Here is a 21076-nt window from a genome sequence, read left to right as displayed (position 1 = left end):
GCGGCGGGGGCCGCACGCCGGGCGGCCACTTTCGGTGAGCACGGGGACCCTACCCCATCACAAGCACCCCTCTCAGGGCCGAGCCCCGCCGTTGTACCGGCGGCGGTGCCGGTGATCCTCATCCCCACACCGAGCCCTGTCAGGGAGACACCCCCCTAAATGGTCGCGCCGGTGCCCGGTGTACCCTCCTCCCCCGCTCTGAGGGCTGAGGTATCGGGCCTCCGGGAGACCCCGCTGCTGGCCACCAGCCCGGCCCGGTGAGAGGTGCGAGGCCGCTGGCAGGAGGGGTGCGGTGTGGCGGGGTGGTGCCGGTGAAGCCCTCCTCGCCCGTTGGCGGCCGGTGGGGTTGGATGAGTGATAACTGCATCCGGAGGCCGCTGCAGCGGTGTGGGGCAGCGTCACCGGGGCTTTGATGCTGCCGAAGGATGAGCAGAAGCAAAGCGTGTCGCTAATTAGTGCCCAAATTAGACAGGAAATGAAATGGGGGCTTGGGGCGGGGGGTATAGAGTCATAGAGTCATACAATGGTTTGGGTTGGAAGGGACCTTGAAGCTCATCCAGTTCCAGCCCCCTGCCACGGACCGGGACACCTCACCCTAGACCAGGTTGCTCCGAGCCCTATCCATCATTGCTTGTTGGCACCAACATCCCACTCACACTACCAAAAAGCCCGTGAGGAAAACAAGTCTCCATAATGGTGCTGCTAAGGCACACAGACATACCCATCTGAATGAGATGGCAGATTGGTTTTAATCACAGCCACTTACACATGCAGCTTTTTGTGAAAGCAGCTTGGGAAAAGCTTTGCGTAGCCTCCCAAGGTAAGAGGAGAACGCCAAAAAGTAGAACATCAAATAGACTTCATAACTTGATATGAATCAAGAACAAAATTGAGATGTGTAATGATGAAGGGGATAAAGCTCTTAAGTATCTTTAGCAACTGTGTTGCAGGTAGAGTGTGTGGAGAAGCAGCTTCCAGAAGGGACCACATTTTGTTCTGTGCTTTGGAAACACTGTGCAGAAAGCACATATGTGGGTTTTGAAGCAGGTGTCATTCAAACTTGAGGACTTTCTCCTGTCTCGTTCAGAGCAGAGAATCAGTGACACTTGACATGTTTTTCAGCTTTGGTACAAGAACAGAGGCCATGGTGTGACATTGAAAAAAAGACAAACAAAGAAGGGTGCTGGCAAGGGTGATGGTTGATTCTCTGCAATTTTCTGTTGAGGTCACTGCTTTACCGCGGTTTATTCTGTTCTTTCTTCCCAGGGAGTTTGGAATAAGCAGTTTAAGACAAAGGCTCTGCTTAACCGAAACAATGTTTGCAGATTTGGACTATGATGTTGAGGAAGATAAGCTGTGAGTATTTTGCTTATCTTTCCCTGTTCTTTGTTAACACTAGAAATAGGCTTTGCAACCAAGACCTTATGGGAGTGGATAAATTTACCTGCTCCTGATGCTGTGTGCTGGGGAGTCAGTTTTGCTGTTCAGTCCTGATTTCTTGCTTCCCCTGGAGACTGGGGATGGGCATTGCTGTGCTGCTGAGCAAAGGAGAACGTGTTCTGTTGCTCTGGGGTAATATTCTGCATTCCTGATTGCAAAGCAGTGCAGAAAAACCTTCTGGAAATTAGTGACCTTAGCCAGAAGAAAAAATGTCTATAATGGAGAATAGCAGGCAAGAAGAAGTGGACAAAAACTCATGACTTCTTAGGTCTGTAAGGAGAACACCACTGGCATTCCCTGAGCAAGTAAAAGATTTGATGAGATCAACAATGAATTTAACGTGTAGCACTTGTCTTGCATTTCATTTATGCTGTGCAAGTTTTCCTCTCACTCCAGCACTATGGCCCATGCTGTTAGACTTTATGGCAGAGGTAAAGTTTTCAGTTTGTATCAACCAGAGCTGTTTCATACGCATGCAGCTCTGCCTACCATGTTCAGTTATTCATCTCCCTCTCTCTCATTACAGGGGGATTCCCACTGTACCTGGGACAGTGACCCTGAAGAAGGACTCTCAGAACCTGATTGGGATCAGCATTGGGGGAGGAGCACAGTACTGCCCCTGTCTCTACATTGTCCAGGTGGGCACTCAGGGAGGAAGAATAAACCATCTGTGTAAAACAGTTTCCATCTCAGAGATGGAAAGCATGGAGAGTCCCATACTATTTGTTTTCCTCAAAGTGGGAGACATCATCTCACTTCCCAGTGAATAAGATTTCCTTGCCCTAGTACCTAATGGGTATGTAAGAGACTTCTGAAATTATCCTTCTTGGAGAGCACGTTAGAATTCACGACTTTCTCAACGTGAAGAAGTCGTATGCTTGATGACGTATGTCTTGGAGGCAAGAACTTCCTGAGGGAACTATATTGTCAGCCTGCCTCTTCACTATGAAAGGGGAAAAACTGCAGCTTCACCATGCACAAAATCCAACTGAGTTAAATAGGAGGAATATAATTGTCTGGGTTTTTGTTCACTAGCCATGTATTCACCTTCCTCTTCCTCTTGATTCCAGACTATCTGTGCTCTTTCTCCTCTCCACCAGGTATTTGATAACACTCCTGCAGCCTTAGATGGCACTGTAGCAGCTGGTGATGAAATCACAGGAGTGAATGGGAAGTCCGTCAAGGGAAAAACCAAGGTGGAGGTGGCCAAAATGATACAGATGGTAAAGGTGAGAGGTAGGAGGGGGCCAGGGGAGCTTCTGGGTCATAGTTTACAGTTTATTGTCCATTGGTAAAGGAATCCACTGCTGCTTGCTTCCAGCACAGCAGTTTGGGATTTGCTCTTTCTACAGGGAGAAGTGACAATACACTACAACAAACTTCAGGCCGACCCAAAGCAGGGCAAGTCTTTGGATATTGGTAAGACTGGTTTCTTTCTCCTTATAGTGTTAAAATTACATGGATGGGTGAAAGACTGGTCCGAGCTAAAACCAGAGTAAAACTTGGGTTCCATTCTTCCTCTTAAATCAGTCATTTTCAAATGGATGCTGTCAAAGAGAATTACAGGTTTAGAAAAAGAATCCTTGCCTTGCTTCTTGGAATAGTCTTGAAAGGTGAGGCATGACTTGTTGCAGGGGGCTTGTTTCTTTGTGTTTAGCATGGATGGTAAAACAACTAGGTAATAATTTTATTTATTTTTAATACCTGTAAGTCATGGTGACTATTGAGATTTTCACAGAAATGAGGTACGCAGAAATGTGTCTGTTGGAAAGTACTGGTTGCAGTTTCTCACCTTGGAAGACAGTGGTGAAACACACCTATCTGCACTGAGTTTTGCACAACCATAAACTTTATAGGAGAGGAGAGAGGCTTATTTCTAAAACAAAGCTTGTATTTTGAACTAAGTCTTCACGGTTGTCTCCTTTATATGGTTACCTTTCTGGCTTTCCTAAAAGAAATGTATCTATTCTTTTTGCTTTCATTTATTTTTATGGTGATTAAGGCGCTAATGAATTGCAGGGGTTCAGGAAAATCATGAGGAGTGAGATGGATTTCTGGGGAAAGTGTGGTGAAAATGTGGCATTTTCCAGAGATGCTGGACACTGGCTTCAGCTGAACTCTTGGGAGCTGCAGGCACTTGGCACCCCTGCAAGTTTGCCTCTAAATAAATGTAGCTAAGTCATCTGATTCTGCAGAGGTCGTTAACTGTCTCTAGTAATTTCCAGGGTATAACCACCCAGGACAGAAATTTATTCCATCAGGAGGTGACAAAAGGGTTTAACTGAGATCCAAAAGATAAAAGCAAACAAAGGGATAACTTTGATCCATAAATTCTGTCTTGCTTTCAGCCTTGTCTCCTGACTTCAGTTAAGTAAACCAGCAAGTAGCATAAGCAAAGTTTAGTTCCAAGTATCAGGATAGGTGATTTATAGTGAAGTTATTGACTGGAATAGTCTTCCAAAAGAAGTGCTGGAGCTTTATTGATTGGAGTATATAGGATGTGAGAGGAGAACAGATAGACAAGATAGCAGATGTGCTATACACAGCTGGATTGAAAATCTAGTTTCTATGTAGGTGGGTTGTTTTTTTTCTTTTTTGCTTGCTACCTCAATAGTGAGTTAAGTTCAGTTTATTCAATGCCTGAGAAACCAGTGAAGTATGTTAGTGAGCTTTTCATGCCCATGGAAATTACCCTGATCCTGGTTTGCAACTCTCTTTTGGCCTATAGTATTGAAGAAGGTAAAGCACCGGCTGGTAGAGAACATGAGCTCAGGGACAGCGGATGCCCTGGGCTTAAGCCGAGCCATACTTTGCAATGGTAAGTATTGTCCAGGAGGACATTTTCTTAAGGAAACACTTACCCTGTTGTGCTTACCTGCTCTTTAATGTTACTTGCATGGCCCGTATGATTCCTTCATAATTCTTCCCTTCTGCTTTGCCTCACTGTTGTGATTGCCTCTGCCCATCCTGAGTGATATATCCTGTCACTGGGGCCATTTATGCTAGCTAGGGTCAAATTAATTCAAAGTGGGGAACCACTTGGCGATTGCCAATAGGTGGTGACCCCACACTGTAAAATAAGTTTGCAGTGGTTTTAAAAGCTTCCCATGCTGGGCCAGGAGACAGGCATTAAAAGGTGAGGGAAATTTGAACCAGAGGCATGAAACTTTTTCCAGTTGATCGGGTCTTAACCATGCAATGGATTTGACTGTTCTAATTCTGTATTCTGATTCTTGTTTCCAATTAGATGGACTAGTGAAGAGGTTAGATGAGCTGGAAAGGACTGCAGAGTTGTACAAAGGTAAACAGCTTCTTCCATCAGACACCAGAGGGGGGAGAGGGATACCTCCGTTATGGTGCAGTGAAATGACTCAAATGCTTTTTTCTGGCTTCTATCACAGGCTTGACAGAGCACACCAAGAGTCTTCTCAGAGCTTTCTTTGAACTATCCCAGACGCACAGAGGTAAAGAATCTTGAGTGAAAGGAGGAGAAATCTTTGGCTCTAGTTTCAGGAGTTTTAGCCAGTACTTAGATGTACGGTTCCCTTGCTCAAAGAAAACTGAGTGTTGTGGAAATGAGCTGGGAAGGGCTGCTCTCTTGGCATTGGCGGTCTTACGCATGGGACATGGAAATAATGCCTTGAAGACTTCTGGTCTTTAGGAGGCAAGATTCTTCTCCAGGGTCAGCTTCTTCTTTCATGTGTTTCTATTTATTACCCTCATCCAGCATTTGGAGATGTTTTCTCTGTCATTGGTGTACGGGAGCCGCAACCAGCTGCCAGTGAAGCCTTTGTGAAATTTGCTGATGCCCATCGCAACATTGAGAAGTTTGGGATTCACCTTCTAAAAACAATTAAGCCGGTAAAGAATATAACCATAGGAGTACAGGGTCTGGAGAAGAGGGGAACCTAGAAAGACAGAAGCCTGTCTTTGAACGTGTGATCTTAAAGATCATTCATTGTGGTAAAAGCTGTCGTTGCTTTCCTTCAAGGAACTCTCTTCATAAAGAACCTAAGAGGTAGTGTAGCGAGTATATCAATCTTGTCCCTTTGACTTTTGCACATGAGTATATTCCTCTCCTTTTCTTTTGAGGATGAGGGGATAGTTTGATCAGTATAGACTTTAGAGCCCTTTCCCTGATATTGGTACCCATACTTAAAAGATGTCACTAAATGTAAAAGAGTTTAGATAAACAGACCAGGAACAACTGAAGGATTTTGATCAGTATATGTAAATTAGAGTCTCCAGGGGATCTGTCCACTTACTTTAGTAAAGAGAGGATTAGATGTTGATTTGGGCACAATTTTCAGTGCCGTATTGAATGGACAGCACGGGGTAGTGGGCCTTTGAATCAGGGAGGGTGGTTTCCAGGACCAGTTGAAACAAGATGAGTTGAAAGAAGGTGAATTCAGGCTGGAAGTGAGGCATGCATTTCTGAGACTCGAACTACTTGCCCGTGACAGTAATGGATGCTCTAACTGTGATAATGATGAGTCAAGATCAAACATTTTCTTTCAGATGTGCTCTAGTTCAAAAAAGAGTTAACTCGAGTCAATCTCATGACCTGTGCTGATTCGAAGGTTGTACTTGATAAAATGTAGTCATGCTTTTTGGTCATACATTCAGCAACAGGATATTTCCTTTGCAGATGCTTACTGACTTGAATACGTATCTGAATAAAGCCATTCCTGACACAAGGCTGACTATCAAAAAATACCTGGATGTCAAGTTTGAATATTTGGTGAGCTGCTTGCTTGCTTTTTAAATGCTGGTTGAAATTAAGTTTTGTGGAATCATAGCCTGACTTCTTGGACTCCCCAAAAAGCTCTCCAGTCCACATTTTTCAGATAGTTTTAGATTGTTCTTCATTAGCTAAAGTAAGTAACTGTCAAGGCATAATTGCTTTTATTTAGAGCATGCCTTTTATTTTTTCTCTTCTCTTCTACTCGCCCCATGTTTTCTGCACCCAAAAAGCATGGGGTTGTTAAGTGCATCTGTTCTATAACTGTAGGACTCTATTTTCTTTTACCAGTTGAGAGAAGTATTTGGAGCTGCAGCCCTAAGGCAAGTGAATATGGCAGCATCTCTTCCCGCTTCAGTCCTTCCCACAATTCATCTGTTTTTTTCCTTTTTCCCTCCTTATTTACTCCCTGCTCATACTTTTCTGGTATTGTGTTTTCCCAAACAGTAGATGAGCACAGGATTTTTCTCTTACTAGGGTATACTTATCTAAAGTATTTGCTCCTGTAATATAAATATTAAGCACCTTCTTTCTCCCCCGCCGTTTTCTCTCATCTTTCTCCACACAGATTTGCTTTCCACTAGGGATGTTTAATATACTCTGATCCCACTGTGCTGTCCCCAGAGCCCCTAGCTGTAGCATTGAAGGAAGGCTTGAATTGGTACAACTGTATAGCTATGGGTGATGATGAAATCACTTCTAGTTTTTAATATTTCCTTCTGTTTTAAATTCTGTAAAGTCTTACTGCCTGAAAGTCAAAGAGATGGATGATGAGGAGTACAGCTGCATTGTGAGTACCACCACTGTAACAATGACAACTGCATACTCTCTTTGTGCAGCTTCCCTATACACACTGCCCTGTAATTGTAAAATAGCTCCTGTTCCTGTTTGCATGAAACTAGTGAACGCATCCTAAGAATTACACACATTTGTTCTTAACATTTTAGAAACTGGAGATCTTTAAATGCTATCTGGGGAACACTGTCATGAATCACTAGCGCTGTGGAATAGCAGAGGGACCAGACATCATCTCTGCAGCTTGTTTGCTCAGTGGTTGCTTATCTCAGTGTTTGAGTAATATCAGCGTATGTAAGGAGGATTAAGGTGTTATTTTCATAGATTCCATTTGTGTGTAGTGTACAGCTTATAATTAAGTCTGGACTTGTTTCTGAGAAATGGAGGTTGAGCTGCTTCGCAGCAAAATGCATGTGAATAGTGCATTTGTAGTTGAAGAAAATTGATTAAAGGATCTCTCTTAACAATAGGGGATTTAGGGGCTTATGACTGTAATCCTTAACAGCTCTGTTTAAGATAGCTAAAGGTATCCCCTGCATGAAGGGGGTGTGGAACTATATGATCTTAAGGTTGTTCCAACCCTAACCATTCTATGATTCTGTGACTATATGATTCTATGTCTGGATGCCCTGCCTTAAAGTAAGATATTGTTTTTTCCTAGGTATTGATCTCAGAGCAGGGATTTGATTGTTTGGAATGCCTAGTTCCCAGTGCCAGGAAGGAATAAAACTTTCCTAAGATAACATTTAATTGTATCTTTCCTTGTAAATGGGAAGGAAAGAATCCCAGTCTTGACCAGCAGAGTAACATCTTTGGGTTTTGGAGCATGCAGCGTGCATTATCAAGCCATAGTCTGTAATATGGATTTTTATGTAGTTATGTTTACTGATGCAAGAGAAGAATGCTGTTCTGCTGACAGACCTAACCCCTGTCTCTCAAAACTATTTTGCAGGACAATGTATCGGTCCCTCCCTACTGTTTTCTAGTGTTGTGTCTGGATGGTTGTAGATACCACAGGGTTCTCTGTGTAGATGTATAATATGTTACACAATCCATATAGAATCATAGAATAGTTTGGGGTGGAAGGAACCTTCAAAGGTCATCTAGTCCAACTCCCCTGCACTGGGCAGGGGAAGCTTGCAGAGGAGGTCAGAATTTTATGTCTGATTGATATAAATTAATATATCCTTCAGCTCTTAGACTCTTGTTCACAGTGCTTGTCTTAATAGTTCACATAAGAAGCCATACCACTTTTCCAGGCTGAGTTGAAAGGTGCTGGTCCTTTTTGCTTTGCACAGTAGTGATGTTTTTCGTTACTGTGGCTGGTGTGTATTTGGCCTTCAGAGTGGCCCCACTGACTGCCAGTTGTTGACCTGGCTCAGTGTTCCTCATGTTTTGTGCTTCCTGACTGCAGTTGCAGTGATCCTGAGAGGGCTATAATAACCCAAAAGCACTGTAAGTCCACAACAGCCAACAAACTTTGCATACAAGGTGTCCCTGCCCATGGTAGGGGGGTTGGAACTAGATGATCTTTAAAGTCCCTTCCAACCCAAACCATTCTATGATTTTATGATACAAGCACTGTTGTGGGAGTCTCTAAAATGGTGCTGTGTTTTTGGCAGGCTCTGGGTGAACCCCTCTACAGGGTCAGCACTGGGAACTATGAATACCGCCTTATCCTGCGCTGCCGGCAGGAGGCTCGCACGCGCTTTGCCAAGATGAGGAAGGATGTGCTAGAGAAAATAGAGCTCCTGGACCAGAAACATGGTGAGTATCGCTGCTGTGGCCACCCCCTGAAAGGGTCATGCAAACGTGGCTTTGGCCTTTGTGCCTCTCCTTCATCTCAGCTTGGAAATCTTTACTAAAGAACCTTTTTGTGGCTGTGCCTGAGACATCCGCCCTCAGGGGACAAAAGGGATTAATGCTTAGGAGACTGTATCTAATGCTGTGAGGGAGGCTTGATCACAGCCTTCTCTCGGTCTGGGAAGGGGGTTTTCATGCACCTGACTTGTTCCCAACATGTCACCACTACAGTGCAGGACATCGTGTTCCAGCTCCAGCGTTTTGTCTCCACCATGTCCAAGTACTACGACGACTGCTATGCCGTGCTCCGAGATGCAGATGTCTTTCCCATTGAGGTGGACCTTGCCCGCACTACTCTTAACTACGGGCAGAAGGACACATACACGGACGGTGCAGAGGAAGAAGAAGGAGGAGAAAGCGAGAGAGAGGGTAGCGGGAAGGAACAGGCAAATGGTGAAAAGCTCATTGATGATGCCTGAGTGGCCAGAGGAGAGACTTTGCAGACTGTTATAAATGTCTGTTTCACATAACGATTCATCCTCTGAGATTTCTGTGTATGTCCAGCCTGGAATTCCTCCTCTGCTTTGGGTGGGGATAGCTGGTTGGATCGGTACCAACCTCTGCTTTCTCCTCTCTTCCTTTGCTTGTTTGCCTGGATATTCCTTTTACTCCTAGAGATTCCTGCTGCCCAACTTGAATACTGAGGTGTGGGGAGGAAAATCCCCTCCCACACCACCATGTGACCGTGTGCAGGCAGGACATTGCCGAGCATAGAGGGCAGCAACCACTCCCCTCTGTCTTATGGAGGCCACTTAAACATCTGGAGATGGTTACAAATGGCATGAAGAGCCCCTTTCTGTCCTCCCCTTGTGGTAGGGGAAGCTGTTGGCACCAGCATTGTTTTCTTCATCCCAGTGCTCACTGTCTCCAAGCTTCCCATTCTCTGGCCTGTTTTGAGCTACTTCTGTCTCTTCTGTCCATCCCCGTGGGCTGCAGGACTGATTTCTGTAGGATGATCACTGCTTTTAAGAAATAGAAGTCCAAACTGATGTCTAGAAGTGGTGGTAGTACATGTGATCGGATCACCGTCCATCCAAGGAGCTGGGGGAAGCCCTCAAAGCAGGGGCTGATGGGAGTAGGTGTCTGGTATGCAGAGCTGCAGATGTAGGAAATCTCTTCCCCTGGCTTCCATCCTCTTCAAAGTCACTGAGCTCCTGCACAGCTGGCACTGTCTGCACACTCCATAGCTACAGCACAGGGCTAGAATCCTGTAGGATGTGGCTCTGCCCTTCCCTGTGGGAAGGAGGGACCTGGCTCAGGAAAGAGCCCCCCCTAGTCAGCAGAGATGCTGAGGTAAGAGTGCTTGTCTGTGGCAGACAGGTTCCTAGGAATGACAGCAAAGCTGCACCCATTTCCTTTCCATCGTTCTCTTTTCCATGTCTCCTTCATTATTGTATGGCTCTTCAGCTAGAGAGGAGAGACAGCCTCGTGGAGAGAGGAAGGCATGGCCTGTAGGCAGAGGCTTTGAGATTTTTTAGTGCAAAGCATGAATAGCATGCTGCTCCCCACTCTCCTCTCAGCACAGCCATTTGTGCTGCCCTGGGCCAGCCAGCACCAGTGGCTGACATCCCATTCCCAGCACAAGGAAAGGAGAGGAAGGAAGATTGAGGTAAGTGAGGCTGCATCTTTCCTCCTTCCTTTTCTCTTCTCCCTTTGTCCCTGTGGGCTGATCCCAGAGGCAGATTAGCACTTTCTGTTTTGGCAGACAGCACAACTGCCAGGAGCAGTGTGCTTCTCAGAGGCAAGGGTTTTCACTTCTGTCATTACATTCTAGTGGTAGTGAGAGAAGTTATTCGAGGGCATTAATTTATGATCGAGATGTTTGGTTTTCTGTGTTTTTTCTCTTCGATTGGTCTTTGGAGCTTTGTCATCTCTGTGTGTGCCTGGAAGAAAGCCATCCATGGTTAAGCTGTTCTGGAAGATTTCAATGGATTCTGTTGTACTGACTGTTGTCTCTAATAAAGAAAAATGTGACATTTCGTTTCCTGTCCTTTATGGGTTTTCTTTAGAGGTTTATTTGCACATCCCCTATTGGTTTTAATCTTAAAATATAGTGATGAGAAGATGGGTGTCATGTGCTGGCCATTCATGTTTCTTGCTCATACTGGTGGATAATCTCTGTGCCAAGCTATGATTGTCACTGCAGCACGTGTTTGTAGAGGAGAAAGTTTATAAATGCTGTAGCAAGGCCAGTCCTCCATGTAAGACCAGCGTGGCTTTCCAGGGGAGCACCAGCCTTGTAAAATCACCAGTTGCCTCAGTTCTGCGGGGTGGCATCCTTGCATACCTCTCCAGGGCCAGCTTCTCCATACAGCTTAGCTGTTGCATCACAAGCTTGAGCTGATGCTTAAGACCCTGATCCTCTTTCAGAGCTGTTCGTTATGCCATAATACGGAGCAGTTCAGAGGGACAGAGAAAACTGGCTTGAAAATTGCTGACAATGAGGAGTGGAAGGCAGCTTGGCCATGTTTTTTGCAACCTGACTGGTGGAGGAAGAGGTCTGGGGATCTTACAGCACTGTCTGTAGCAACATCTGGTACCCTGAGGGCTTTTATGTGGTTTGTGAAAAGATTTCAGAGCAGGAGGCTTAGTGGGGAACGTTGACTGGTGACAAGGAAACAGAGGCGACTTGGTTCCCATGACCTGCCTGGCTGACAAGGGCCTTGGACCACTGGGAAGATGTGAGCTGCCACTTTGAGGGGGTACTGGTGACCAAGGGAAACCAGGCCTGGGGGACAGGGGGTTAGGGTTGCTGGGAAAGCACTGCAGAGCGACTCGGTTGAGCAGAGCAGCGACAGTGATATTACCTTGTGGGGAGGGGGGAATAAGCTTGTGGAGCAGTGAATGAATGCCTGCAGTGCTCCATCACTCTTGCTGCTCCTTCTCTTTCTCCCAGAGCTTTGCAGCTGGGCTTTGTCATGAGGCTTAGTCTGATTTGGGATGTTTCTAAGTGGATTTGAATAGGAAGAAGCCCAAAGTCATGACTGTAACTGACCCGCAGTTGGAGCTGACAATAGTGGTGAGGCAGGGTACAGAACCATGGGGTTTACCTTCTCCCTTCCAATTGCACAGAATCATTGAATGGTTTGGGTTGGAAGGGACCTTTCAGATAATCTAGTTCCAATGTCCAGTTCTTATGTCTCTTTAAACTGACATTCTTCAGCAGCTTTATTTTGCTTGTCACTTACTGCTCTTTGCTTAGTAATGTTTAGAATGAAACCGTTTCCTTCATGTCCCTTCTCCCCTCCCTGTTTAAATGGCTTTGCGGGTGCTGCAGGCTTCACCCACTGCCTGTTAACTTGTAGTCAGTCTGGTCTGGAATGAAACACCTATTTTGATGGTCCCATGAGCTGCCTTCCGTGTATCCCTCTGCTTAGTTTTAGATCCCTTGTTATAGTCACAGGTTCCCCCAGGGCCTCTGAGGTGAAACAGTTCAGGAAACCGGAAGAAAGGGCTTTGCCCAGGGTTGTTTATAAAAGGTCCAGTCCTAAAGCAGATTAGGAGTGGTTTAAGCATGCCAGGGAAGGTTGTCCTCTCAATCTGGAAATCCACCGCTGCAGCAGGGGTGAGGGAGTCATGCCTGCCTTACCACGTGCTCCAACACCCTCATCAATGGCACTGGGGGCTCTGGATTGTCTTTCTGCCTCACCTTTGATTCCTTTACGTAAGGGGTTTTTCTCTGAAAGGAAAACACGCATGGGCCTGGTGCCATTCCTGGTGAGTGGCGAATTGCCTGGGACACAGTTATTTACCTGCCCTGAAACCCCCACCTCCCATAGAGGCCAAATTGCTCCTTCACAAATCAACAGGACTCACTTCAGGCTAGATACTGATAGCTCACTGCTTTTCCTGTCGGTGAGGCTCCGTCTCGTGGCTGCTCACCCAATGGCATTAACCTTTTTAGATGTCTTCTTCTTGCACTGCAGCAGCCTCTACCCAGCACTTCCCCACTTGTAACAGCAGAATCATGTATCGCTGCCCCAACTTTATCACCCACAAAAGATGCTCCAGAGGGAGGTATCCCACCGCTTTGGCAGTGCCCAAGGGAGGCACTGCAGGGAATGCAGCATCTGCGCCCATGCTGGCTGCAGCTGGAGGTGGCTCATATGATAGCTATGAATTACGCCACCTCCTAAACCTGGTTCCAGCTGGCCTGGTGCTATCCCGACTGTGGAAGTGAGGTGGAAGAAACACTGACACCAAACCAAAGCGTACCAGATCTGTTTGCAAAGAGTCTCTAATTGTTTGTGTTCTGTATTATGACAATGCAGAAGGAGAAGGAGAGTCCTTGGCAGCCTCTTCAACAGACTTTCTTTGGGGCTGGTTTGGAAGTGAGGAAAGAAGATGATTTTTTGTTTTCTTTTTGGTGTTTGGGCTGCTCTGAGCCTGAGTTGCACCAGCATGGGTGCAGGATGCAAGTAGACATATCACTGGTATGTATGTGGACATACGTACATAAGGACCAGCTATTCTTATACCTCTCCCTCTTACATCTGTGTTTGTCTCCACTTTCTCCTCCTCATCTCCCACCTACCCTCCCAAGCTGAGGTGCATACAAACAAGGCCAGATTTATACATCCCTGTTCCTCTGCCCTGGCTAAAAGCTGTCCCTCTCCACCGTCTGGTCAGCATCGCAGCTGTCTCGTGCCAGCACCTCCCCGTCCCCAGCGGGACACCCGCCTCCCTCCCTGCCCTGCTCCTCTGCCACATGGTTGGCCTCCTCGCTGGCTGCCACCACGGCATTGTCGGTGCTGTGGGCTGGCTGGTGGTTGTCACTGCTGTGCTCCTCAGCCTCCTGCACATCGGACTCTGCTTCCTCAGTGTCGCTCCCACCACCCGCGGCAGGGTTCTTCTCCGGGGAACCTTCCTTCTTCTTGCCTCGGTTCAGGCAGCAATAGGTGGCCATGGCCAGGAAGAGAGCAGAGAGCACCACCTCTGAGCCTGCCAGGTAGAAGATCACCTCGTAGTTCTTGAGAGCGTCAACCAAGCGGCCTGATGGTCGGAGAAGAAATGAGAGAGTTAGCTTCAGCCTACATGTTCCTGCATGGACAGACCAGCACCTGCATTTGCCTGAGGACCCATTTCTCTTTTTTGGCAGAGAAGTCCCTTTGGTTGCCCCACACCTGATGATTTCTCTGCCAAAGAGAGGTTCTCAAGATATCTTCTCCACTCACTGTCAGTAAATGTGGCGAGTTCATCTCCAGGTGAATGTATGTGCCCTGCCCATCCAAGCTGGATGGTGAGCAAGGAGCCTGCGTGCACGCCTGCATGCATGTGTGCAGCTTATCCTGCGCCAAACTCCCTCAGCACCATGGGGCGGGAAGCAGCTCAGGAGGATTACACAAACAAAGCTACTTTGTTCAACCCCCTTCTTCCAGCCGAGTACTGCTCCCCAGGCCTGAGCTGTCGGGTTTGCCAGCACACCCAGGCTCCCTGAACCGGGGGGTCCTGCAGGTCCTGCTGGGGGGAAGGAGGGCACCACGACTTGGCTACCCCCAGCACTCTTCTTCAGTGGCTTTGCACTATCTGCATCCCATTGTGCGTGTGCACAGTGTCAAGGCACAGCTGAGCTGAGTCAGGAGAGCTGAGGGATGTCCCCCATCACTACCCCCTGGTGTGTCTTGCTCCAAGGAGCAAGGTGCTGTTCAATCCGCCTCATCCCCATGATCTATCTGCATCTGCCTCCATGACAGGTATTCCTTGACCCTCCCTAGCCTAGGACTGCTGACTGCCCCACAGCTTTTAAGACAAGACATGAATTACTGTTACCATAAAGAGGATCTTCTGTTGAACATCAGTTTTTACCTGAGGCCTGGGTGGAGCTGCTGAGAGTGGGTTTGTTCATAACTGGTGGTACGTGCTAGGGAACAGATCATTAGAGGTCTTCACCGATGGGTTTTAGCTCATGAGTTGCAGCTGGAGGAAGGGAGTGCAGGAAGCAACAAAGTGGTCCATGGTCTGTCCCTGACCCTTCCTCACAAATCACACATGCAGAGACCTCACTTCATTTGTAAATAAGCCTTTGGCATGATCTGACTTCCTGTGACACTTAACAGTGACCTACACCAGTTTCTTGGGTGAAGGGTCTCTCTCCATTCAGCAGCTCATTTATGGACTGTCTGTGGCGCATGGACCTTACTGTAGCCTAGACCAGATTGGTCGAGAAACTGTGCCTTAATCCTCTTAAAAGGAAGTAACAGTAAATGCCTCAGGTGGCTCTATGAGCTGTTTTGACTTGATTGACACCAAAATGCCTGTGCCTTTGGACCGGGGCCAACACAAGTTGAGATCGTTACCAATCAAAAGGCCATGGACACCAAGGAGAACTTGAAAGATCTTTGCCTTGTCGTAATGAAGACTCTCAAAGGTTTGCCTGCAGCATGTGCCTGACCCTACCTATAACATGATTTTATGCAACATTCACAGTGAAAGCAGAGTCCTGGATCCCAGCATGAAAGTGAGGGAAGTACCACTGATCAGGACTGAAGGACACTGGAAGTCATGCATATCTCTGGATAGCTTTGTCTACCTGCCACCACTCAGGTCTGTGAGCAAAGCAGAGGGAAATACCACCTGCCGTCTTGTGCCCTGCTTAGATTCAGTTGTGGTGCATGGAGTGAGACTGGGAGCTCTTACTTCAGATCTCAGTTTCCAGAGGAAATCCGAAGTTGAGGAATAGGGTCTTTCATCAAATACCATGCCCAATACCTGCAGTAGCATGGAATGGCAGCCAAATGAATCACCTGTGTTTTGCGGCAAGACACCTACCTGCAGAGGGTGGCCCGATGAGCACAGCGAAAGCCTCAATAAGCAGGACCAGCCCGATGGCGCTGGAGAACTTCTGGGAGCCCACGATGGCCATGAGCACCTCGAACTGCAGTGCCCCCACCATGCCGTAGGAGATGCCGAAAAACACACAGAAGATGACCAGCCCCGTGTAATTGCTAGCCCTGGCACTGCAGATGTCTGTCAAGCCATTGAAGAGCATAGAGAAGCTGAACAGGTATGCCACGTGAGGGCGGACCCACTTCAACCCTGCCACCATGCCGCAGGCTGGGCGGGCGAAGATGTCTATGAAACCAATGATAGAGAGCAAGAATGCAGCCTCTGTGTCTGGCACACCTGTGTCCTTGGCATAGTTGACCAGCAAGATGGGGGGCACGAAGAGACCCAGGACCAGGATGAACTTGGAAATAGTGTAAATGATAAACCCTCGGTTGGAAAAGATGCTAAAATCCAGAAGCTTCTTTCCTTTCCTGGGCTTCTTCTTGGCTTTCTTGGCTTTCATGGTTCCGTCAGTGGTGCTGATTCCCTCCTCTGTTTTACCTCCCATGGGCAGCATCTCCTTGGCTTCATATTTGTCCCGCGTTTTCTCCGTCTTCCTCTTCATGCCTGTATCCAAGGGTCTCATGACTGCCCCACAAGTGCAGCAGTTAAGCAGGAGGCCACCCATGATAAGGAACCCTCCTCGCCAGCCAAACTTCTCCAGCAGCACTTGCCCCAGTGGAGAGAGGGAGGAAAGGAAAACAGGGCTCCCAGCAGCAGCCAGTCCATTGGCAAGAGGCCGACGCTTGTCAAAGTATGTGCCCAGCATGATCAGTGAGGGCTGGAAGTTCAGCGCCATACCCAAACCTGCAGGAGGGTGAGAGCCAGGAGGGAACAGGAAGTACAAGAACATGAGACGTGGTTTGCAACAGGCTGAAGCTCCCTTCAGGCTGCCTTAGTCCCGAAGTCCCATGATGGGATTCATGTGTCCCTCAAAAGCCTCTGCTCCTTCTGCTCCCATGTTGGTGGGCTGCCCCTGGAGAAGATGGGCTAAGCTGTCTACCTGAGGTGTATCTGAAAGAGGTAAACATGGCTGTGTTTAACAGGACATGTGCCTTCAACAGGAACTTTGCCTCTCTCCTCTACCACTATATACCACCCAAGTTGCCATGGTAACTGAGCATCGTTTTAGATCCAGCAGATGCATCTCCCACAGATGCAGTGTTCAGGACTAGATGCCTCCTATGAGCAGATGCAAATAGGTGAGGGAAGACCTAATGTTAGATGTAATGCTAAAGGGAGATACAGCGTGTTCTTGGCTCTTCTGCAGGTAAGTCTGTGTCCCCTTCCCAACTCCTGGGGCTCTCACCTGTCAGCACGCCGGCTGTCAGATAAAGCTCAATGATATTGGTGGTGAAAGATGCCAAGATCATCCCAGAGGAAGCCAGCAGCCCGCCAATGAGCATCACGGGCCGGCAGCCAAACTGGTTCACCATGATGCTGCATACCGGTCCTGGGAGGAAGCAGAGGGGACAGAGTAGGAGACCAGGAGGAGATGGGACAAGTGGGAAGGGGCAGCCAGCCCAAACAGGGCACTCAGGAAGATGAAACATTAATGACAGAGATCACTGCTTGGCTGCTTAGATGCACATCCATTGGGCCCAGCCAAGGGATGTGGAGACTGCTTTGCCTTGCCTTCAGCCCCCCAGTGCCTGGGAACAAGAGGGGCTTGATGTGATAGGGGCAGCACTTGAGCAGTGGGAGCAAACCCCATGTTAACTGTGTGAGAGACAGGTGGGGCACATCTCAGGTCTCCTGGAGCAGAGGAAACAGGGGACATGACAGCCATACAGCACACTTCTAGAAGAGAAGTGGTGAGACAGTTGCATTCTGCATGTCACCAGGTCAGTGAGCATGAGGAAGGCTTATGGGGACATGGGTCTTGGCCTGTAGCAGGGCAGGGAAGGCACAAGCTGGGAAGGAGGGAGCGTGTCCAAGCATCACCTGTCCCATAGAGCATGGCCAGCATGATGGAGGAGATCCAGGCTGTGTCACTGTAGCCCACATGGAAATCTTTCATGAGCTCCTTGAAGTAGACACTGACGGCTTTTGGGAAGGCATAGGAGAAGCCGGTGATCACAAAGCAGCCAAGGAGCACGATCCAGCCCCAGCCACCATCTGGGGGCTTCACAGGAGCTGGGAGATGCCCTTCCTCTGGGTCACGTCTCCCCATTGTCTAGCCTAGGAGAGGAAAGACATTGTGGGAGGAAGCAAGGCAACAGAAGGAGGGGAAAAAAGAAAGAGGGAAATCTCCAGGCACTGCAAGAAGAGAAAAGCAGGACAGGCAAACATCTGCTACAAGGTTTCTCTCCATGTCGGCCATCCCCAAGCTCCGAGAGCCTCCCTGGGGTACCACATTATCTCTCTGTACCTTTATCCTGCCAGGCAGGGCAGGATTGCTTCAGGCTCTGAGGTCAAGCCACAACTGAGCAGAGGTGGGAAGCTCTCCCCTTGAGCTTGGGCATCCTACAGCTCTGTAACTAACTCCTGGTCAGACACAGCCAAGCAGGGTCACAGCTCCCAGCTGAGACGGGAGAGCTGCATCTGCTGCACCTGCAGCACCCCACTTGCGCCATATCCAGCCTTGCCTGCAGGCTGGTGCATGGTGAAAGCCAGCAACGTGGATCCCTTTTGGCTCCCAAGATCTTCCCTCAAGCCTCTCCCATCTCAGTCCTGGGAGCCCTCCAGGACTTTCCCTGCTACAGAAGTCCCCATCAGTGAGGCATAGGAGATCCATTAAGCCCTCTTGTGCTTTCCTCTGGGAGGCCCTGCCTTCTCTCGCCCTCCCTTCCCTGCTGTGAGGGGCCAGATTTGGGAAATGGGTGAAGGGGAAAAGCACTGCAAACCGGTGGTTATTTGCATGCCAGAGAGATTAGGGCTCTGTACCTACACATAAGGGCCCAAACAAAGCCTAAAGGGGGGAGAAGGAGGGAATTAGAGGGGGTGTCTTGTGAGTAGCTCTTGAGGCTCTTAAGCTGCCCAGGAATTTTGTTTCTGTTGGCTGCTATGGGTATGTTTTTCTCATATCTCCCCTAGGCACCAGGTCTCTGACATATCCCTTCCAGCACCATTGGCCCCGGTTTCTTGGTCAGCCAGGCTTATTTTCACACCTCTATGTAAAACTATCACTGGACTTTGATTATAGATGCTCCCAAGTAGCATCAGACAAGCATTAGAAAGCAGAGAGGCTTTCTCCATGCTTGAGCTGGGCTTTGTCAGCTGTTTTGCCCTATTACCCTCCTGCTGGCAGCACAATCCCAAAGTGGGTTCTGTCTCCTCCCCAGATCCCTTAGCTGAAGGACTGTGAGATGGTGACAATGTCCACATCCCTTGACACTGATGGTCATGGGAAATGCCAGCAGTCACATCCTTTGACTGCTGAGGGAGCAAGGACACTCCTATGGACGAGACGGACAGGGCTAGTCCTGGAAATTTTGGGTCCGTGTACGTTTCCTGAGGACTTCCCTCTCTTCTTCATGCTCTCCCAGCAATGGGCATCACTTGACCTGATTCCCATAGCTGCTGTTGCTCGGTGCGTTAGAAAAATACAAATCCTTTAGGCAAACTCATGGATGGCAGAAGCTGCAGGAGAGCCCAGGTAAAGGGCCCCTGCTTGGCAAGAGGTGGTACTACCCCATGACACCAGTCTCTCACAGAAAAGGAGAGCAACTGGCTTTCTCAGCCTGCAGGAGATTCAGGGTGCAGAGCTGAAATTGATAATGGGGCTGGGAATTGCTGAGAGGGTCTGAAGATGCTGTTTAGGGGAACAAGGAAAAAAAGATGACTAGGTGAACCCATGAATCCGGGACAATGAGGAAGAGGGAGTAGGATCTGACTCTGAGCACAGACTGGGGCAGCCATATCCTAACAGCTCTCAGGCTGAACCACAGGGGCCAGTGCAGGATACTCCAGTCTCTCCCCCTAAGTCTCAGTTCTCAGGGACTGTGGCAAGGGACAGGAGCATGAACTGGGAACAGGTGCTATAAAGACATTTTCAAGGCAAAGAATGATGGCAAGGAAGAACAGATGAATTGTATGCTCTCCAGACACCCATACCTCCCCCCTCACACCCTTTGTGGTGTTGTCTGGATCACTGGCGTGTGGACAGCCAGGCTAAACTGTCTTACTCAGCCTCTGCCATTACCCTCCTCTCCTAGCTCCACCTGACTCACAGTCAGGTATGGCTGTACAAAAGGTGGCCTGCTGCAAAAGTGCAGTGATTTCTCCATCAGTGCTGGTGCTCCACCACTGCACCATCTCCTGCACATAGCTACTTCAAATAGGAGTGACTGCCACCAAACATACCCTGACCCTTTTCATCCAAGCCCCTCTCCTACCCTCACTCTTCTTGCTCTTGTCCTGCACCACAAATGAAATGAATCAAACCATTGCAATTCATCTGGCTTTTGGTTATAGTTTTTTTTCCCCAGCTTCCTAGCAAAAAAATACTTGTCCACCAGTGGCATGCTCTTCAGAGATTTCTCCAGCATCACCTGCCAATAAGTCCACAACATCTGTTTTTGAAGAACCCATTAGACAAACATCCATCAGTACTCCTAGAGTTTGGAGCTGGGTGAGCACCTCTTCAACAGCCACTTGTTCAGTACTACAGAACTGTACATCAAAGGCATGAAAGAGCTTTTACTTGCCTGCAGATAAATACTGGCTGAAAAAGATGAGGTCCACCAGAGGAGATCACCTCTGGAGATGCCTCCAAGGCCAATATACTGTAACACATCCCAGCTCTGAGCTGGGCAGTTCAGAGCTGCTTTGTTCCTAACACTGCAGAACGTGCGTTAGCGCTTCTGTTCACGGCTGCACATAGAATCACAGAATGAACCAGGTTGGAAAAGACCTTTAAGATCATCAGGTCCAACCATTACCCCAGGGCTGCCAGCACTGTTTACCCTGCACCTGCTTTTGCACACTCTACAGCTTGCTATTCTCTTCTCAGTTAAGGAGCTTTAGTCACAGGTAAAAATACCACGAGTAAGTTCACATGCACCTAAAAGCTCATCAGCATGGGCACATGTCCTTCCCTGTGCATCGCAGGCAGGTGGACCAGAGCTGCCGAGCTACCTGTGGATGGGTGCCAGGAGGAGACTTGTGCTGACAGCAGAAGTCACAAACCCAGGGTGGGAGGGCAAAGACCACAGCAAGTTCAGCCACGGCTGCCAGTCCCTGGACACACACAGAACATAAAGTAGCTGCTGCTGGATGATGCCCAGCAAAGCCCCACTCTGCCGGGCAGGCAGCAGTCAGAAGGGTCCGCATAAATGCTAGGATGGCTCCTAGGCCTTCACACAGTACAGGTGGGGTGAAGGGTCTGTTTATTGAATGCAAGGGCAATGATTCATGCCACCAGCCTCCCCAGCCCACAGACAACACAAAGCTTTTGTTAGAGAATTAAAT

The 21076-nt window shown here is 48.2% G+C and overlaps 2 protein-coding genes across 2 annotated transcripts; one reads left to right on the top strand and one right to left on the bottom strand.

Moving 5' to 3' along the window:
• On the top strand, window positions 1-10819 carry PICK1 (protein interacting with PRKCA 1). Its single transcript, XM_061450823.1, has 13 exons — window positions 1-34; window positions 1267-1356; window positions 1967-2078; window positions 2541-2669; window positions 2793-2859; window positions 4169-4258; window positions 4688-4741; window positions 4842-4904; window positions 5168-5301; window positions 6089-6181; window positions 6921-6971; window positions 8599-8743; window positions 9011-10819. The coding sequence occupies exons 2-13, from the start codon at window positions 1316-1318 to the stop codon at window positions 9256-9258; spliced, it is 1227 nt and encodes a 408-aa protein (XP_061306807.1). The 5' UTR covers window positions 1-34; window positions 1267-1315; the 3' UTR covers window positions 9259-10819.
• A 1105-nt stretch (window positions 10820-11924) lies between these two features.
• On the bottom strand, window positions 11925-18865 carry SLC16A8 (solute carrier family 16 member 8). The gene is made up of 4 exons (XM_061450818.1): window positions 17609-18865; window positions 16974-17117; window positions 15608-16471; window positions 11925-13831 (listed from the first exon to the last, which is right to left on the bottom strand). The coding sequence occupies exons 1-4, from the start codon at window positions 17835-17837 to the stop codon at window positions 13437-13439; spliced, it is 1632 nt and encodes a 543-aa protein (XP_061306802.1). The 5' UTR covers window positions 17838-18865; the 3' UTR covers window positions 11925-13436.
• Window positions 18866-21076: the final 2211 nt, after the last annotated feature.

Source organism: Pezoporus flaviventris, unplaced genomic scaffold, assembly GCF_033815535.1.
Source record: "Pezoporus flaviventris isolate CSIRO_AGI_PZ_B2104156 unplaced genomic scaffold, CSIRO_AGI_Pfla_v1 ptg000011l, whole genome shotgun sequence".
NCBI classification, from domain to species: domain Eukaryota; kingdom Metazoa; phylum Chordata; class Aves; order Psittaciformes; family Psittacidae; genus Pezoporus; species Pezoporus flaviventris.
The sequence above is the reverse complement of the archived record's forward strand: the minus strand, read 5'-3'. Positions and strand labels throughout refer to the sequence as shown.

What these genes read in the sequence shown, in the direction of transcription:
- PICK1 (XM_061450823.1), top strand. Translation starts at nt 1,316, where the DNA reads ATGTTTGCAGATTTGGACTATGATGTTGAGGAAGATAAGCT. An exon ending in AAATGATACAGATGGTAAAG is followed by an intron (nt 2,670 to 2,792) that starts GTGAGAGGTAGG and finishes CTCTTTCTACAG; the next exon opens with GGAGAAGTGACAATACACTA. An exon ending in GACTGCAGAGTTGTACAAAG is followed by an intron (nt 4,742 to 4,841) that starts GTAAACAGCTTC and finishes CTTCTATCACAG; the next exon opens with GCTTGACAGAGCACACCAAG.
- SLC16A8 (XM_061450818.1), bottom strand. Translation starts at nt 17,837, where the DNA reads ATGGGGAGACGTGACCCAGAGGAAGGGCATCTCCCAGCTCCTGTGAAG. An exon ending in GACAGCCGGCGTGCTGACAG is followed by an intron (nt 16,472 to 16,973) that starts GTGAGAGCCCCA and finishes ACCCTCCTGCAG; the next exon opens with GTTTGGGTATGGCGCTGAAC. An exon ending in CATCGGGCCACCCTCTGCAG is followed by an intron (nt 13,832 to 15,607) that starts GTAGGTGTCTTG and finishes TCCGACCATCAG; the next exon opens with GCCGCTTGGTTGACGCTCTC.